The sequence below is a fragment of the Rhinolophus hipposideros genome (assembly GCF_964194185.1).
Source record: "Rhinolophus hipposideros genome assembly, contig: HAP1_SCAFFOLD_107, whole genome shotgun sequence".
Taxonomy (NCBI): Eukaryota; Metazoa; Chordata; class Mammalia; order Chiroptera; family Rhinolophidae; genus Rhinolophus; species Rhinolophus hipposideros.
Genome location: NW_027669356.1, coordinates 193,434 through 214,530, shown reverse-complemented (window position 1 = coordinate 214,530; position 21,097 = coordinate 193,434). Strand labels below are relative to the sequence as shown.

The window sequence follows — 21,097 nt, the reverse complement described above, 5'->3', positions numbered from 1 at the left end:
TTATCTTGAATAACTACCTTCAATGACCCTGGAGTTTTAAGTTTTTAAACAGTCAAAAAGATGGCCACTGTATGATTCCAACTATATGATATTCAGAAAAAAACAAAACTATGTAGCAGTAGAAAGACGTGTGGCTTCCGGAGGTTAGGGAGAAGGGAGGGCTGAGGAAACGCCACAGAGGGTATCTAGTAGTGGATCTAGTCTGGGTGAGACTGGAAGGGGGGAGACCTGTCATTATACGTTTGTCAAACCCCACAGATTGGACCACAGCAAGAGTGAACTCTAACGTCAAGTGTGTGCTGTGAGTGGTCATGCTGAGTCAGTGCAGTTCATGGGTCGTCGTGAATGTACCACCCGCGGGCAGGGTGTCAACAGTGAGGGAGGCTCTGTGTGGACGGGGACATGGGTTTTGAGGGAACTTTCTCTACTCTCCACTCAATTTTGCCCTGAACCTAAACCTGCTCTAAAAACGAAGGCTTACTAATTAAAAAAAAAAAAAAGTTTTCCACTGAACCTGCTATTACCAGATATGAACACATTAATGCTATTTTCAAAATACAGTCACCTTGAAAATGAATATAAAGATCCAGTATCAGAATATGATTATTCACCCAACCGAATGAAGCATATGAAAAGCCATAAACAAAGCAAGTGATTTTTGGAATACTTACACAAGAAAATCACTGATAAACGTGACTGAACATCTCGCTTTAGCATGCTGAATAGGGATGCCAAGTGAATCAAAATGGAATCGTCCCTGTACTTACAGTACAACTTTGATTCTCATTGTAAATCAAAAATCATTGTGCTGATTTTATTCAAAAGCTATATTGAAACATTAATCACACAAAAAGATTGTAATTGCCATGGTTATTGCCATAGTAATGTATGTACAATACCTTTGAAATACTCACGAAAAGGCAAAAAAGTAACCAGCACTGCAATTTTTAATGGATGATACAACCAAAACCAGTACCAAGGCACATCACCATATTACTTGCTATTAAAATAAAATTTTAAGCTACACCAAAAATTAAGTCATGCCTATAACTGCTGTGCAGAAAAGATTTCATACAGCAGGCCTGACTGCTATCCTTTGAAAGTCCTGCTTGAATGGCTGGCCCTTGGCTGGTATCTGGAAACCTGCATATGGGGAGGGTTCCCACCATTCCCTAACTAAGTGTGGCTCACCGTGCCTGAAATGCTTGTACAAACAAGGTGGTTCATGCTGGACACTCGCTTTCCTTCTGGGAATCAGGAATGTTAGCACCTGCTAGGGGGACGCTGCCTATGTGACTGGCGTGCCATGAAAGCACTCCATGAATGCACTGAGTCTAATGAGACTCCGGTACCACTAGACAGCATTTCACATGTGGTGCCAGAATTTAACAGTGGGGAATTAAGCACATCCTGCTAACTCCGCAGGACATGCGTCTTAGAAACTTGCGCCTGGTTCCCTCCTGTCAGACACTGTCACATACACCTTTTCTCTTTGCTGATTTTGCTCTCACTGTAATAAATCACAGGCATTAGTACAGCTATAGGCTGAGTCTTGTAAAGTGCTCTAGTGAATAACCAAACCTAGGGGTGGTGTTAAGAATCTCTAATAAATGGCATTATATGAAATTTTCATTCTTTGGGTTGATGCTTTCTACATGATTAAGGTCAGAAGGTGATTTTGCAGATTACCTATCATTAAATTTGTTTTTTTTTTTATTCTTCTTTTGCAGATTCCTGTAGAGCTAGATATATTTGAATAAAGGCATAAAGAGGATAAATGAAATGATGTCAGAAAATACTGTAAAACAAGCAACCATCCTATTTTAATCAGAATAAAAAATAAAACATCCTAATGACAACATGTTCTATCAGTTCCTATATAGCAAATGAAGAGATCACACTGTCAATTTTCTACAACTAGGTAGGGTTTATGTCCTTTTTATAAGAGTTATGAATCAATCAAGTAACTGGGATAATTACAGAAAAACATATAACTATCACTTGTAGTATAATAATGTACACTGATTATAGAGTTCCTTTGCTTTCTAAACTTCTTTATTGCTTATAAAACTAAAAACATAGCTCTAGTATGAAAAAGCAGTGGTTAACAGAATATGTGAAAAGGAAACAAAAAATTATATCCATGTAGGATGAGTTACCCATGGATATACCAAGAAACTCAACATTCAGAGGAAAAAAACGTGTCTTCCCTATTGACCTGCTGTTCTTCTCTCTCCATCTGATAATGTCCTAGTCACTCTTCTCATGTCCCATTGAAATGCTAGTGCACATTCTGGAAACCTAGGAATCATCTTAGTTTTCTCACTCCCCACTAACTTTTTACATTCAATCATCACTAAATTGTATTAACCATAACACTCTCCAGGCTCTGCTTTATTTTTCCACAGCCACTGCCCTAGTCAAACAGGGGCTCTTAGCAGATGGCTTTCACAGGGGGAAGAAATGAAACACCACCGACTCTTATTGTTGCTTCCGAAATGAATAGGATTTATTTTCAGCAAAACAAATGAGAAAGACATTAGCCAGCAAAGACCAACATGTTAAATTGAATAAATTAACCTTCCTGACTTTTTTTTCTTTCAAAATGGATGGGTGAAAAATATCACAATGGACTGATACTAGTCCAAGGAAGTAAAAGCTTCCTTTGTCTGCCACTTATTTTCATGTGCTTTTCTTCAATCTATCCTCTATGTGAGGGGCCAGCAAACTCCAACCTGCCATCAATTTTTGTAAATAAAGCTTTACTGTAGCACAGTCTTGCCTATTCAGTTGGCCCACGACTGCTTTCACACCATGATGGCAGATTTGAGTAGGTATGACAGAGACCACATGGCCTAAAATCAGGCCCTTTACAGAATAAGCTTGCTGGTCCCTGCTTTATACCACAACCAGAGTGTCCGAATGCCGTCTCATCTTGTTCCTAGTCTGCTCAAAACTCTCCCATGATCCCTGCAGTAACCATTGCTGAGTCCCTGCCCACTTGCCATTTCTTCATCTTCATTCTCACTGGAGAACCACAATGCTGTGTGGATATTTACTGTCCCAATACACAAAGAACATGGCCTCTCTCCAGCTCCACAAAGAAAAATGATTACACTAAGCTAATCACAGTGACTGCTTTACCCCTAACTGCTGTGGGAACCAGCATGTGCTGTACCCTAGCCTGTAAATGTTAAGGGATCTACTGGCAGCCTCTCAGTCTTCTTCCTATTTAAAAGAATCACATAGCTGAACATCACCGTTTATCAGGGAAACAGATATCAAAACCACAGAGCAATACCACCTCATTACTCTCAGATGGCTACCATCAAAATGGCACCATATAACAAATGTCGGCAAAGAAGTGGAGGAAAGGAAAAACAGAGCCTGCACTGTTTTTGGATTTGTAAATTGTTATATTCACTGGGGGAAACAGTATGGAGATTCCTCAAAATATCAGAAATAGAACTGCCATGAGATCTTGCAATTCTACTTCTGGGTATTTGTCCAACAAAAACCAAAACAGTAATTTGAAAAGACACCTGCACCTCTATGTTCACTGCAGCAGTATATATAATAGCCAGGATATGGAAGCAACATAGGCGTCCTTCGATAGATGAATGCATAAAGAGGATTTGATATGTGTGTGAGGTGTGTGTGTGTGTGTGTGTGTGTGTATACAGTAATACTATAACTGATTAGAATAATTAACTCATCCTTAATATAACTGATATAATAATAACTCATCCATAAAAGATGAAATCTTGCCCTTTGTAACAATGTGGAAGTTCCTAGAGGTATTATGTTAAGTGAAAGAAGACAGAAAAAGACAAATACCTTATGATCTCATTTATATGTGGAACCTAGAAAAGCAAAACAAACAAAACAGAAACAGACCCATAGCTACAAAAAAGCAACTTGATTGTTCCCAGATGAAAGGGAGTTGAAGAGATGAACGAAAAAGAAAGTGAATGAGAAGTACAAACTTCCAGTGATGAAATATCTAAGCCACAGGGATGTAGTTGACAGCACAGGGAAAATATCAATAATATTACAGTCACTTTGAAGGGTGATAGATGCTTACTAGACATATTGTGGTGATAACCTCGCAATGTATATCAATGTCAAATCACTATGTTGTACACCTGAACTGATATAATGTGGTATGCCAACTATATACCACAGAAACGCAGTCCTTCAGCCTTTGGATATTGTCCTGTGAGAATATGATGCTTGGAGCCGTTGCTAATTAACCAGCCAGCAAATGAGACTTAAACAAAACACTGACAACCTCACAACTGAAACAGGGACAACAACAGGCAACTCATGGCATCACAGAACCACCAAAACCATCCTGGTGCCTCCTGTTGTAACCACTGTTAATTAGGTCACCTATCACCTGCAGCTAAACTATTCTAACTGATATATTTCCCAAGGCCTACAGGATAAGAGCAACTCCTTTCTCTAGAACTAAAGACTTTCTTAAGCTCGCCTTACCTAGGTGTTCACCACCTTCTCAACCATTCCCACAGCACGCTTTTTATACCATCAAAACTGAACTGCTTGTAAATCCTGCGAAGTTCACTGTGTATCTTAGCCTATGTCTGCAGTTCCTTCTGCCAAACCTGTAATCTTGATTATTGTTTCCCCTGCCCAACACGGTCCTGCCTCTTTATCTGGCCAACTCACACTCACACTGCATACTTCCCTTAAATCCTACCCAGGTTTTTACAACCGAAATCATCATCATGGACATAAAGTGTCTGGCCCACGAGATCTGACAATTAGGTTCACGAAGTCATCCTAGAAAAAGTGCTGCATACCTCATTGCTGAATATCACTATGGTCACATTCTAAGTACTGCCCTTGGGAAGCTGTGCATTGATGCTAGTGCCTAGTCCACCCTTCAAAGCAATTTTGGAACTCTTTTTCTGGAATGGCCATCAGAGCTGTTGTTGTATTACTCTTGATGTCCCGAATGTCATCAAAATGTCTTTCTTTCAGTATTTCCTTAATCTTCGGGTAAAGAAAGAAGTCATTGGGGACCAGATCAGGTGAGTAGGGTGAGTATATCAATACAGTTATTTGTTTACTGGCTAAACACTCCCTCACAGACAGCGCCGTGTGAGCTGGTGCATTGTCGTGATGCAACAGCCATGAATAGTGGGCCAAAGGTTGAGGTTGTTTTCTTCTAACATTTTCATGCAGTCTTTTCAGAACTTCCAAAAACTAAACATGCTTAACTGTTTGTCCAGTTGGTACAAATTTATAATGAATAATCTCTCTGATATCAAAACAGGTTAGCAAAATTGTTTTGATTCTTGATTTGGACTGGAAGAACTTTTTTGGTCATGGAGAATTGGCTGACGTCCATTGTGCACTTTGATGCTTTATTTTAGAATCGTATTGGTATACCCAGGTTTCATCACCAGTGAAAACACGGCTCAAAACATTGTCTTGCCTCTCCAAAAGGTCTTGGCAACCTTTGACTCTCCTTTGCTTTTGTTCATCGGTGAGCCCCTTTGGATCTATTTTTGCACACACCTTTCTCATGCCAAGATTTTCAGTTAAAATTTTCCTAACTGTTTCTGTATCGATGTTTACTTGGTCTGCTATGCTTCTCACAGTCAGCCAATGATTTTGACTCACAATTCAATGAATTTTTGCAATGTTTTCCTCAGTTCTGGTCAATTCTGGCCACCATGACGTCTCTTCATCAGTGACACAATCTTTCCCCTCAGAAAAATGTTTAATCCATTTGTTCATGGCCGTTTTCTTCATGACATTATCCCCATGAACCTGGACTAACATGTTCCTGATTTCACTTCCACTCTTGCCAAGTTTAACAAGAAATTTAATGTTTGATCATAGCTCTGATTCAAGCTCAGACAGCCTCGCAATGGCACACAAAAACATGCAACAACAACGAGCAAGACACTGCCACTCAGCAAGACACAGCCACACATCAACACAAACACAACTCTGAGACACTGATATACCAAGGTTATGAAACCTTACTGAGCTGTTTGTACAGTGCTGCCAATGTAAGCGCACGGTGGCAAGTTCTCAAACTTAATTGTCAGATCTGATACTACACACCGAATAACAAACAATAATGATAATTATAAGCTCTCAGTGGGCTCTGGCACCTAGTAAGCACTGTGTAAAGTATAATAAATAATAAAAATGACAATAATAAGAACACGCTCTTGGAGGTAGGGACTGTGGTTTTAAAATGCTTGTCTTCTACAACATCAAAATAACACTTAGTGCCTAAAAGACACCTGATGGTTACACAGCAAATGGCTGCAGAGGCAAATAAATAAATAAATGAAAAGATCGCCCTTGAAAAATCTGTTTTAAGAAACCATAGAAATAAACCAGGGACAGCTCTAAAGTCTTAGGGGCACATTAAAGATCAAATTCCGTTTCATCTCTGTGTTTCCTATAACTTGCAAAACCACCGACACAAGTGCTTTGATAGAGGTCTACTAAGTTAAAGGGGTCCTCGGGCATTTCAGATTGCACAGTGCACAAGGTGCCACATTCAGTGAGTAGAATAGCGTTTTTGTCATTGTGAAACTTTTCTGTACTTTTATTATAATCTTTTGAGTCCTAAGTTAGGCTATGGGAACATTTATTATGATTATCTTTTGACTAGTGGCTACAGAGCATATTGTTCTAGAGAAATTACACTGTCATGACAACTATCCAACTAACAGAAGAAAACATCTTCTAATGAGGTCAACATGTCTCACTCTGTTTTGACTTATGAGGAAAAAAGGTGATAATAGTGAGACCTTGTTGGCATATCCACATGGAAAATAACCCATGCTTCTCAACAAGGCACAGCTTTACTGACTTGTATCAGTAGATACGTTTTAAAAACAGTCTCACTGCGATTCCTTCACACTGGCTAAGTTTTGCAGCTCTTATTGTTTGCCATTTGTTTGTGGGACTAGGAAGGTATTGTTGAGTTCCTAGTTTTAGTTACATTATGGTGAGACAAACCACAATGTAATAACAAGAATTCAATCACTACATGTAATCCATTTGCTGTAAAATTTAAACAAATATTTATTTTTACAAGTCCAACTTATTGACCAACTTATAAGGTGATTATAGAAGCAACATACAACATACTAATTTAAAAATCATTTTTCTTATTTACATAAATATCATATGGGATTGTAGGGGTCATGACTAGATAAATGAGTTTCTTTTCTCTCAGATTTTAAATTACCTACAATTAACTTTTATAATAATTCTGAATACTAGACTATGAAGAAAGACATTAACTAACAAAGAAAAAATATACATGCAATATACACATTTTTTTTAACAGCTCTTTCAATAGCAAAACTTTCTTAGTCTTACTGTATGTCTGGTAGGACCACAAAGACTACTTCACCATTAAGAGTCTTACCTCGACTGTTACTGTCAGAAGACGTTTTACATCTCCTTTCCTTTTTATAATCAGAAATTAGTTGGGCGTTGCTATGTATAAAAGAGGTGAGAATATTACTGTTTTAATACTGACAGGAAAACATTTATCAAAACATGGAATTCTTAGAGTATTTCAGGTAATGTCTGAGCTAATATAAAAACTTGAATTATCCCATACGCTTCAATTTTGTAAGTTCTAAAGACAAACAAATGAAGAAACAAAAACTCATAGACACAGACAACAGTTCAGTGGTTGTCAGAGAGTAAGTGGAAGAGGGGATAGTAGAAAAGGGTAAAGGGGGTCAAACATATGGTGACAGAAGGAGAACTGACTCTGGGTGGTCAACACACAATGTGATATATAGACAATATATTAAAGAATTGTACATTTGAAACCTATGTAATTTTACCCCTATTGTCACCCCTATGTCACCCCTATAAATTTAAGTTAAACCCCTATGTCACCCCTGTAAATTTAAGTTAAAAAAACCCATAGTAAGTTGCACAAAATGTTTCTTAAGCATGTGATTAAAGAAGACAAAAGAGCAAGGTGAACCAGTCATGCTGAGGGCACTACAGTTCAGTCAGTGAATTAGAATTAGCAGGGGCGAGAGCTGAGAACTCAGAAATCCTAGTTCTATAGCCCACAAGATCCGTTTTCGGGGAAGTCACCGCTGTTAGGCTCAGAGCTTTCCTCTACAAACCAAGCATCTCACTGCCTTATTTTACAGGTTGTCAGAGGATCAAATAGGTAATACAGCAAAATGGTAAGGCAATGGAATAAGTATTTTTGAGCTTTAGTTTTTGAAATTATTTTGGAATTCCAAATAAACCTAATGTGTGCTTTTCATAGGTTCTATTTAACATTCAAATGTTGCAGTTTACAGAAAATGTTTTTAATTTTGGTTATCAGCTACTCTCTTTGTGGTTTGTAATTCAGTACATCTCAGCTATTATGTAATTTGTAATTAAATGCGTTTAGAAATATGTTACCTCAATAAGGTAGATAACATAACTGCCCCTATTATCATAGCTAATCACACCAGTGGCAGAAAAGTCACAGAAGTCAAGACCTGGCTTGGACTACTTCCGTCTCATGTCTACCTCCTGAAACTCTGACCTCTCAGATCTTTCTAACCTTCCTAGGCATCCCCAGTTGACGTGGAAGATAGAACACATGCACACTCATGAGGCGTGGAAGGGGTGCAGCTATTCTAACACCAAGTAACCTCCTTTAGATCCAGAGCTTTCTGTTTACTGGCTTCCGTGTCAGGCAAAACTTTAAATACTCTGAAACCTGAGGGAGAGTCAAGTCACTGGCCAGATTTTCATTATTTTGGAAAACAGATCACTGAGCCTCATCTTAACTAAGGAATCACAGGCAAGTTAGTGTCTACTACTCTGGGAAAGGCGCATGGGAACTTCCAGGACCTAAGGAAAGATACTCCATGGGATAGCAAGTGGCCTTGGGGTACAGATCTGGTAACAGGAGAAAGGAAAGTCTGATCTTCTCCTGCAGCATTACTGGCACCTCTCTGACAGCTCAGAAAGTTCCAACTAACATGTGCCGGCAGAAGACACAACAAGACACTCCAAAGGGTAAGTCATCATGGGGTTTGGGCTAAGATGTGGGCCCCGCATAGTTTTTCAGTGTTGGGGAAGGCTGTGTGTGGCTAAAGCTAGAAGTCCAGACTCCCGGGACAGGGAGCTGGTGCTCTGGAATAGGAGCTAAGGATGTAAGCGAGCATCTGCATGTCAAGTTAAAAATATCGCCACTTTGAAGTCCAAGTGTGGAAAACCATGGACACAGAGGACTCGGGATCAGCAAGGGAACCTTGGAGCATAGGGAGTCATGACGACAGGACCGTTTCTATAGCAACCGTGCAGCAACACAATCGATGGAAACCAATGAATGACCAGAATGACCTTCCTTCCCTCTCCATCTAACTTGTGAAAGAGGATGGTCCCCCTTGGACTTAGGGAACACTCTGGCTTCTTGAAAAATTCAAGAGGGGAGCATAGCCAATAGCCTCCAGAAAATAGAGAATTTCCTGCTAAACTGTACAATTTACACCCCCAAATAACTAGTTGGAAAAGTCAGAGAAGAGACATTATTGGTACCTGAAACACAGGGGTTATGCTTGGAATGAAATGGAGAACGTGGGGATCCCTAAAGATAAAGGTCTTCAAAGTTCTGGGATAAGGAATCTGTCCCTTCGCTACGTCTCACACGTCTGACTGTTTGTTTTCTGGCTGAGGATGTCTACTAACTCACTGCCATCCCCCCCCTGCCTGACCCCAGTTAGGACGTCTCACCTGTTCCCTAAGAAGTAACAGTGAAAGTGTCTGGAAGCCCAGTTTGTTGATAACTACCATTTCAATGTACACACTTACTCCGTCAAACCCTTAGATAAAGCATATTCTTCAGCAGTCCTTCCAATGTCATCTTGAGCAAAGACATCTGCACCTGCCTGAAGCAGAAGCCGGACTGTATTTGAGGACTTATTCTTTGCAGCAAGCATGAGGGCTGTTCTGAAATAACGGAGAGACAACTTCACCCTTAGGAACTTAAATTACGTAAAGAGCAACATTGAGAGACTTTACCAAGTTCAATATATTGCTTATCTGTATAGAATTGACCATTTACATGCTTAAGTGTTCATCTTTGTAAATTATGTCCAAATTGTGTCTAAAATGAAGGGACATAAAAACAACAACAACAAAAAAAGCCTCTTGCTCCACTTGGGTATTACCTAGAAGGTGCTAATTTAAAGTTCTCTAATAGACAAGTAACTCTGCTGAGGTCACTTATCTGAAGTAGGTGAAGATTTCAATGAAGAATTTCCCATTTCTTCCTTAGTCTTATATATGGTACATCCAAAGTCAGCTAGAAGTCAGGCAAGTTAAAGCTACTTGGCAGGCTCAAAACAATAATATTAGTACTAATTCTAGTAAACATTGTCATCATTGAGTTAACGGTGCTCATAAGCATGTGCTGGGCACTGAATCACATGCCAGGTCAAGACACACGACCATACTTGAAGGAGATATTATTTCCCTCGTTTCCACATCGGGAAACATGTTTGGTGATGACAGTAATGTTCCCATGGTCACACACGTGACACATAGGAAAGCTGAGCATTGAAGCCAGTCTTGAGTGAACTGAAAGCCCATCTCTTTTTTAATCACCCATCCATGACTTGTTTCATTAAAGAAGAAGTTTATTCAGTTAATGCTGTCTTTCTCCCTTCTACCCATACCAATTAAAAATGATAAAAAAAAAACCATCAAAATAGACTAGAAACGAAAAAGGATAAAAACTGAGGAATATCTGGTAGTAGTAATTCACAGTCACTTAGGGCAAACCCTATAACATCAGTATTCCTTGAAGAAAACAATTTAAAGCAGTCATCCAAACAACAAAATCAACTCCTATTTACGTTTAACGTGCATCTTTTAAGGAAACCTGAATACACAGTAGAGGTTAAAAAAAACTGTCAGAGAGACTAAATCCAATATTGTATCATAAACTAAGTTAGAGTCCATACTATACAAAACTAGTAAAGTTACTGTGAAAACCCTTTAGCTAATATAATACCATGTGACCAAAAACTGCAATGACAAATGACATCAGTCGATATCATAAATGAATATGAATCCTGTAGGCTACGGTTCTTCCTGTTCACCAGGCAGAATAATTGCTTTTCTACCTAACTGACGATGTGCTGATATTTTTCACTTTGTAATTATAGGTTAATCCTCTTCTTCTTAATTTAATCTTTCTGACTTGAGTAACTGTTACCGCTCTAAAACAGTTCTAAGTTAAAAAAAAAGAACAAACAAATGTACCTTTTCCACTTATCAACTGCATGTATGTTTGCATGTCTCTCGAGTAAAAATTCCACCATTTTCCAGCGGTCCTTATACACAGCAAATAAAAGTGGTGTAAAATCAAACTGTAAAACAGAGAAAACAGTTTATAGCTTAAAAAGCTAGATAGTTCTAAATTGAATTTGAAAACTCATAAAAGATCCTCTAAACTTGAACATACACTAGAGAAAGTAAATAAAAAGTAGCCCTCTGTGTTGTCATCTGCTGCTCCTTCCCTTTAAAATATCCTCCTCCTTCCTCTCCAACCGATGGACTTCCACCTCATTCTCCAGAACTCCCTTCAAACACTGACGGTCCTGGTGCCAAGAACTTTGCTCCCATCACAATCTCTATCGCACTATACTGCAGTTATTTTATCGTTCCCCACCTGAACCCAGAGCTTTCTGAGGGCAGGGGCTATTCTTCATCCCTGTATCTCCAAGCTCGAAAACATAGACGTAAATGCTTTAAGTCGTTTTATTGAATTGATAACCTAAATAATTATTTCTGGGGTAGAGTTTGTTACATTATATTCCAAAGAATATGTACTTTAGCAGAAATTAATTACTGTGCCCCAGTAGGAATATTCCAGAAAGATCACCGGTATTTGAGAAATATAAAACTGTGCTTTATATGGCTATTACTAAAGAAGTGTTTCAGGTCGCTTAATCCCGATTTGACAATACTTTTCTGTGGCAAACATTAACATCTGAAGTATCATAGAATTTCAGGGATACAGTTTGGAGAGCTTTCCAACAGAAGTGAAGGTTTTCTGCAGTTTATACAAACTTGCTTGCTTCTCTTCTATCCATGTTCTCAGGATCCCAGATGATAACTTCAGGCTCTCCTGCTCCAAAAGGGTCACTAAGGAAATGGACTCTAAATTAAAAAGAGTTAGGCTTCAAATGACCTTTGATTGCTTATCACTAAATGGTCCATGGGTTTTCTCCCATTATAAGACGATGGGATTTTATCTTGGCTGTTGGTAAGCTCAATGTGAAATTTTATTCTCAGTTACAAGGATAATCTTGGGACCCCAATGCCTATCTACTTTTTGAAAAAATCTGTTTTTAATTCTGTTTCTATTTTAATTGCTACTTAAAATTATTTTATAGCTCAGGCAAAATATAACTCCGAAATAAAACATCATGGCTTATCAGTTAACGTTTTAATACTGATCTATATGGATGATTTTTAGCATCATGAAAGTGACTAAATCACTTGCATTTTTAAGGAACCACGTTGAGGAGGATGATAGAATACTGCCTGGACTATGCATAACATCTACAACTATAACCATCATTGACCTCATAAGACTTAAAGACATTTCAATGGGTATGATTATTTATAGGACGTATAATGATAAAGGAAGTGTTTTGTTTTTTGTTTTTTTTTAAAGAAAAACAACTTAGGAATTCTAGCTTGAAAAACTCAGTCTCATTCTAAGGTGATTAATACAGAATACGTATAATAAATCAATATAGACTGTCTTGAAAATCTTGAAGCGTTTATCAAAATATTCTATAAAACAGGAATCGCACACTCCAGTGCTTACGGAGGCAAAGAAGGTGACCCAAGTAAGTGAAGAACCCAGGTGGGGACAGTAGCACACTAGGGAACACATGTCTCATATAAGAGGCGCAGCCTCGCCACAGGACACCCAACTGTAGTCAGGGCTCAAGGGGACCAGGCTTGATTCTTTAAGAGAAGCTTGACATCCTTATTTCTTCATGAGTCTCCAAAACTTTCGATGTTCACTCAACATATGGAGGTAAACTAAACATATCAAGGAGCCATAATTAGTCCGTGGCCCACTTGGGATGTTTTATCTGCTGTTTCCAAACATTTGTGTATAATGTGAATATTTGTATGTAAAATCTTTCTGTTTTTTAGTATCATATGCTTCATTAAAAAACTGGGCCCCAACATGCAATAAAACTGTCATTTAGACTCATTACACCCACTTCAAGAATTTTTCCCATTCTTATTCAAACCATAATCTATTTGTATTCATTTTTCAGATTGTTAATCCAATGGACAATTACATTATAGGACTGCTGACACTAAATTATTGACACTTCCCATCTGTATTGCTACTAACTTCATGGGATTTCATGTTTAAACCTACCATCGTGATTATGCCACGGCTCTATGAATTTCACAGACATACTGAGAGAATTTATCACACACTTTCGATCATTGCAGCATCATTTACGGTGGCCAAGGAGTGGAGACAACCAAACTGTCCTTCAACAGATGACTGGATAAAAAAGATGTGGTATGCATACACAATGGCATACTACTCTGCCATAGAAAAAATAAAATGCTGCCCTTTGGGACAACACGGATGGACCATGACATTATTATGCTATGCAACACAAATCGGACAGAAAAAGTCGAGGACCATCCGACTTCACTCATATGAGGGATATTAAACTGAAAGCAACAGACAAACAAGACAAGGAAACAAAAACTGATAGACACAGACAACAGTTCAGTGGTGACCAGAACGTAAGGGGGGGACGGTGGATAGTAGAGAAGGGTAAGGGGGGTCAAACATACAGTGAAGGCAGGAGAACTGACTCTGGATGGTGAGCACATACTATGACATACAGATGACGCATTATAGAAATGTACACTTGAAACCCATTTAAATACAATAACCATTGTCATCCCAATAAATTTAATTAAAAACAAAGAAAAGAAAACTGGAGATTTACAGAACAACAGGCAAAAAAAGTAGGTTCACAATTTCCTATTACTGCAGGAAAACCCCACTTGCAGTAAGCATTTGTTGATCTAACAACCTGAGCACAAACAAACATGCAAAATTCTTAAAGGGCCCGATTCTATGCATTAGGAGACCACCCATCAGCAAATTTCTAAAGATTCTCTGAGCGCCAGTGAATGACTGATGGCTGAAAGGAAAAAGGTTTTCTGCTTTAAGCCAGCAGGTACCGCCAATGATATTTCCTTCCACTTCTCGAGCCCAGAGGTACAGACAGTTCAAAAGTCAGGCGAAGAGTGTTGGGAAGGAGAGAGCTGAAGGAGAATCACCTCTCACACTCCACCTCTTCTAGAGATTTCTTAAGTATTTGAGATCTGCGAATTGATACATTGCACTAGTAGTTCTTAACCAAGAGTTGTATCAGAATCTCAGGGAGATATTTCTAAACAACACATGTCCAGGCCTTATTAGCTTTCCATAGTCAAAACCTTCAGGAAGAGCCTAGCTTGTAAATGGTTTCCAAGTTCCTAGGGTGACTGTGATTCGCCAGCAGAATTCTAGCCGAGAACTAGTCCGGGAGACGATCCCTTCGGTCTCTTCTCTAGCCTAAGTCACCAATTTCCTCTGACATTGACGATTAGGCCAAATAAAAGTGGAAGAGACATGTCACTTATGAAAACCACACTTAATTTCCTGGGTAGGAGTGGAAACGGGATTAACAATTAAAATGCAACTTGATTTCATTATTGCTAAACCCCTTACTTCTCATGGGACAGTCTACATTTCACAGCAGAGTTTAGACTCTTCCCTAGGTGGCTCTTTCTGCCAGAACAGATGACATGTCACTTAATTGTCTGTCCTTCCCTCCTTTCCCACTTAATTGCCACCTGTTCACTGCAATCTGGTGGATTCGGAGCCTTCCCAGATGTGGTCTCAGGGAAGTTTAAAACTCACTAACTCTCTCTCAAAACTAAGGATTATTATCCCCCAAAACTGAAGAGGACCTTGACTAAGCACATAAACTGAAGAAAAACAAAAATAAAAAGCCTCTTTTTTATTAATTAAACTTATTGGGGTGACACTGGTTAGTAAAATTACGTTGGTTACAAGTGTCATTTCTATGATACAGCATCTGTATGTCGCATTGTGTGCTCACCACCAGAGTCAGTTCTCCTTCCACCACCATATGTTTGACCCCTTTTTCCTCATCTATCTCCCCTCCCCCCTTTACCCTCTGGCAAATATTGAACTGCTGTCTGTGTCCATGAGGTTTTGAAAAACCTCTTCTTGTTATTTCCCTTCAATAGCCAAATTTCCAAATTGCCCTGCATATTTCTGATGGTTATTTCCTTTCCCTTTCCTTTTTCCCTCTTAGGCTTTAGCCAATGAGTACTAAATAGCTTTATATAAATCGTTCGTTTATAAAAAAAAAATTTGTCAACAGCGGGAAGATTTCTATGATATTGTAAAATGCTTTTTTGTTTGTTTGAGTTTTAAGGTAAAGCCGATTTCAAAGGCAAATTTTGCCTTCCTACATTGTTTTGCATTAATTGGAAAACAACTCGGACGTGAAAAAACACTTAAAAAAGGAAGTGTTGCCTGTAACAAGTTTTGTTTTCACACGTAATTTGTCGTAAGTGCATAAAAGAGAGCTGTGCCCTCTACTGCTACTTTAGAGGTATCATCACGTAAAGTAAAATTTTAGAAAATTAAGTTCCAACTGTTTGCATTCAGGGAACGCTTGAGCTTCCAAAAATGTAAAATTGACCCTTCCTCTGTCAACCAAGGGCATTCCTGCTGGGGTTGCAGTGGCGAGCAGTGATGTACGTCCAGGAACAAAAAGGGGTGAATGCGTCCCCATCACCTGCTCCCTCTGTACACCTAAAACCTGCCCAGCACCTCCACAAGGCTGAGCAGGAGCCCCACTCCGAGGTGGAGACCTCAAGGGGGGCCGTGGCTGGCAGAGTGGCTAGGAACGCAGGTGGATGCCCTTGCTGGATGTCCAAACGTGACTGGCCTTCCTGCCCTAATCTTCAGAATCCCCGAGGCCTGGGGTGCTCAGGGCCAGTGTCCTGCTGCTTCCCCTCCCTACCTGCACACCCCCAGCTCCCTGGCGGGACCCAGGCTCCACTCCTCCTCCCACCCACCCCCAGGAACACCCATCTCTTCGGCCCTGCCCTGCAGCAGCCACCCCCACATACTTCCCTCCCCCGGGGTCTTCAGTCCTTGGTGTGAGTGAACCTGGCACCGACTCCTAAGCAGTAACAGGACTCTTACAGGACAGAGCTGGGCCCTTTCTGTGGCCACCCCATTTCCCCTTCCTGACTTGGCTTTGGACTTGTTTCTATGGCGACAGGGCCAGGTGTACAGCATGCTGTATATATCGACTAGAAATAAAATGCTTGTGGCTGAAACACATGTATTACAAATATTGTGTAAATACAGTCTGTGGATCTATACCTCATTGGTTGCTTCCATGTCTGCCTGGTGTTGCAGCAGCAGTTCAGCTATCGCGGTGTTGTGCCCCATGGCCGCGTAGTGGAGAGCCGTGTTGTCACGGAAGTCCTTCACATGTGGATCCGCTCCATGCTGTAGTAGGATTGTTGCACACTCCTCTTCCTGGCACTCCACGGCCTGTCAGGATACGTCATTAAATAAACGGTAAATTATGGGAATTCAAAGTAAGCATTCCACAAGTTTCCACAATTAGTTATAGTTGATTGAAACTATTTCATTTTTATTCTAAATAGTTAAATAAAATCCATCTCCTGTTGACAGACCTGGCTACCACATACCTTTATTAGAGCTGTCTTGTTTCTGTTGTCACCGAAATTCATCTGGCATTTTTTCTCTGCTAGAAGAGTCACCACTTCCTCATGGCCAAAGGCGCAGGCCAAATGGAGAGCAGTCCTATGAGGGTGAGAGGACATTTAGGACATTACAGGGCACTGTCTCAAACATGCAGCTCTGCACGCAATTGTAAACATGACGCGCCACTCCAATGCCTTCAGAACCAACATGGAGTTTTCTTCTGCACAAAGTACAATATTCACGAGCTCTTGTTACTCGCCACACTAAGGACAGAGCAGCCTATGTGACTACAGAGAGCATGCCCTGGGGAATCAGCTCAACTCGGGTCTGATCCTAATTTAACTCGACCACTTATTAGCTGTCCCTTAGCCTTTGTGTGCCTCCATTTCCTCATCAAAAAAATGGGGATAAAAACTGTAGTTAACATCACAGGACACTGTTGTGGGCTTACATGGGAATCTATGCAAAGTGTTTACTTAGGTTCCTAGCACAAAACACACAGCTCAATAACTGTTTGGTAATATTATCAGAATCATTACCATCACTACTACTTTAAAAGACAACATTTCAATTAAGTAAAATGATATCATTCCACCTACTTTGCAGCTGTGTTTTAAGGATTAAGAAAGCACACTGTATTTCAGTGATTCTAAGATGCTTCTTTTCTCATATTTTAACACCTCTGACTCTGGAAGGCAATGTATAATTCAGAATGCCTTGAAAGTATAGTTGGAGCATTTAAATAATTTCTTACTGGTATTTACAAGAACGGGCATCCTACCACCCTAACGTGAAGTGAAATAATGGAAACACACCAGACCTTCCGCAGTTCTCATCATAAGTTGGCATCTAAATAAATGTTCATTCTTAAGAGCATCATGGGGAAAGAGGACTAACATCACCAAGAAATTCTTGTTTTGATTTTCAAGAAACCTGAAGCCAAAAGAGACTCAGCATTCAAGTGACTAGGGATGGCTCCTTTCATTGACTGTTTTGATTCATAGATTACATGAAAATCGGATGATTTCCAGTGATCGATACTCGTATTTAATACTATTGTACACTAGCTAAACAGCAAGTTTGGTCACTGTTCACAATGTCCTAACTGGAGAAATCCTTTTGTTTGAAACGAGGGAGGAAAAGCTTCAATGGATATTAGGTACTAATACTTCCATTTACAATTTTTCATTTCGCTCCTACTGGGCAACATAAAGTTTTTAAGGATGAAGAGGGCCTGAGAGATAGATTCTGAGAGTCCCGAGTAGACTGTGTCTGCTCCATAACAGGTATTCAGTGTATATCTGATGAATAAATGCATTGAAAGAAGGGATAACTACAGCTGGAGAGTTCAATGTTTTTAAACAAAATGTTTATAGTAATGCAGTACTTCTGCAATAGTAATAATCACTTATATGTGCTATTTTTGATTTCCATAAAGACAGAACCAAAATGATGAATCAAAAATCATTTAATATTATAGGTAGTGAAGCTCTATATAATAAAAAAATAAGTGTGTACAGAAATATAGATACATGAACTTCTACCAGCACAGATAAAAAGACTGCCTTTACTTTTGAAGAGGCTAAAAGTTGCCAGAAAATACCAATCTTTAAAAAAAAAATTTGGACATAGAAGTGAGAAATTGTTTTAATCTGTACAAGATGCATATTCCTGGGAATAATGAAATATTACCTGGGATTACTTTATTAATAACAAGCTGTTACTAGAATTCCTGTATATGTTCAGTGTAGAGATCAGATTTTTTAAAAAAGAAAATGTCACAGTACAAACACTCAGATATCAAGTTTGCACATATTTTTGGCTAAAATAACATCATAGTCTGTGTGTGTCTATATAATCAAAGGAATGCTTTCTCCTTTTCCAATCTACCAAAGTACATCTTTGCATGTAAACATGTATGTATTATCCATACCACCTTCAATGGTCTCAGGTAATTCCACCCTACAGACGCACTGCAATTTATTTACGAAATCCGTTGATGTGAATTTTTCACAAGACATTGATATTGTAAGCAGTGCTGAGAAAAGCAAATTGTATGTGATTTATCTAATTATTTCATAAAGATATTTTAGTGCTTGAAATTGATGGGTAAAGGGAATATACATTTTTAAATGTGGTACTTATCACCAAACTGCCTCTTTGAAAAGTCAGAAGCAACTTAAATTTGAAGCAGCTGTACAAGTACCATGGTTCCTCATCTTCTCAACCTTTGAGGATGGAAAAGAAGTTTTCATTTCTTTTGCAACTTTAATTCCTTTTTTTTTTTTACCTAGGACACTAAGTATTGGTCACTTATAGATACACAGAAAGAACTTGGTCAAATTCAAAATTCGACTGCTTTTTTTCTGTTGATTTCAGACACTTCTCTATAAAACAAAGATACACTTTTCCCTGATATGTGTATGCTGTACATAATTTACAAGTACCTTTTCTTGTGCTTTGTTAGTATTATTATCTGATATACAGAGACTATTGATTTCTTATATTGCTCAACCAACCTTCTGAACTCTTGGTTTTTTTGAAGTCTTCGCCAACATAAAAAAATGTATAAATAGGAATTTCTGTTTTCTTCTGGTACTTTCCTCATTTCGTATATTTATAGTTTTTAATCTACAGTACATCTGGATCTTATTTTTGTGATATGAAAATCTAACGAATTTTCTCCAAATACTTAACAGGTATTTTTCCATCATTCATGAGTAATTCATATTTTCTACTAACCCTAAATGTCATCACTATGAAGCTCTAACATCCTGCATATATTAGGGTGTTTGGGCATTTTCTGCTATATTCCAATCATTTATCTCTCTTTTCAGCTCTTAGTAAAGAAATTGTGGCAATACAGCACCCGTTGACACCTAGAAGGGCAAATCTTCGTCTACTATACAGAATGATTCTTAATTTTATCACTACAATCAAAGAGCATGTGCAACCCAAAACTTTTAAAACCCTGAGAGTTTAGTTGGCTTATGGAAAACTGATAACTAGAGGAAGAGCACACACGGTGAGAAAACGAGTCTTCCTAGCCAAGACCACAGCCATCTTCCACTGGAAGCTTCCCTTCTAAGGCCCCTCAATAAACACCATACATACATGGGTGGACACTGATGTAAAACGGATACTGGGTTTTAGCTGAAGAACTTTTAGCCCACAAGTCGCTCTATTATGGGAATTAGTTTTCTCATTACGGACTTTTCTATAGTGTTTAACAATGTGGTCTAAAACTGTGCACATCAAAAGTAAAATGCTGCATATACTTCTTTTCATTTCTATTACTGATATTTAGTTAAATTGGTTTAACATTGTCAGTAAAGTGCTTTATAAGGGGAATTATGAGTGACGGGACCTTGAGAGTTTGTCCTGGTGCTCACCACCTGGGCCTGGGCCCTGGCCCCCAGGTAAGGGCCCCGCCCAGGCTGCGCTCCTCCCGGGGGAGCCGGCAGGTGGGCCCCTCTCCCAGGCCCCCGCCGCCTCCGGCCCGTGCCCAGCGGCCCCCCAGGCCCGCTCACCTCTTCTGCCGGTCTCTGTCGTTCAGTCTCTCTGGATGGAGCGAGAGCAGCTTCTGCACTCCGGCCACGTCGCCCCTGGAGGCAGCTCTGTGGATTTTTTGGAGATCTTTGTCTCGGATGCAGTACCCGGACTCCGAGGTGACCCCACCTCCGGTCTCAGGCTGCCAGCCACCACCATCGCTCTGGGGTCTCCTTCGGAAACCCAAGCCGGACCTGACCTTCAGAATCCCTAAGCCAATGAACCTCCTCATGGCCAAGCCACGGGCTTCAGAACCTCCTCCGCACTTCTCACGCCTGTTTTCTCCGCGCCCAGCCAACAGTAGCCTCTAGAGCAGCCAACTCCAGTCGCCACAGTATCCCCGCAGGACAGCAAGGCGGTTTGGAATCTCTCCGCCCAGAACGGCCGTCACCAAGCAACGGTGCACGGGGCAGAGGCCGAGGGCTGCGCGTGCGCACAGAGCCCCGTGGCCAAGGTCAAGGGCACCCGGAGCCCACGTGCAAGGCCCAGGCGCCTCAAGCTTCAGAGGTGGCCTGTGGGCAGCGCTGAGTTCCATTCGGACCTCGGTGGGCGCTGGCCCAGGCTTCTGCTGGGTCGTCTGAGCAAAATGAAATAGGAAATTTCATTTCCTGAATTAAGAAAACAGGTATGTAACAGGCAGAGAACTTGGGGGAAGCAAAAACCATAAATGAGAGAAGAAAAAATACCTTTATG

General features: G+C 39.9%; 1 protein-coding gene across 2 annotated transcripts in view; it reads right to left on the bottom strand.

Moving 5' to 3' along the window:
- Positions 1–20,783, bottom strand: part of LOC308495621 (uncharacterized protein) — a 43,607-nt gene extending 22,824 nt beyond the window's left edge. Inside the window, exons 1-6 of one of the 2 annotated variants that reach the window (XM_081080590.1) lie at positions 20,386–20,756; positions 16,840–16,954; positions 16,505–16,678; positions 11,296–11,402; positions 9,841–9,978; positions 7,427–7,497 (exon numbers count right to left, since the gene is read on the bottom strand). In XM_081080590.1, the coding sequence (XP_080936716.1) occupies positions 7,427–7,497; positions 9,841–9,978; positions 11,296–11,402; positions 16,505–16,678; positions 16,840–16,954; positions 20,386–20,636 (856 nt within the window). In that variant the 5' untranslated portion in view covers positions 20,637–20,756. Of the gene's footprint in view, positions 1–7,426; positions 7,498–9,840; positions 9,979–11,295; positions 11,403–16,504; positions 16,679–16,839; positions 16,955–20,385 lie in introns of both variants that reach the window. The other variant, XR_013993016.1, reaches the window with a different exon arrangement.
- Positions 20,784–21,097: the final 314 nt, after the last annotated feature.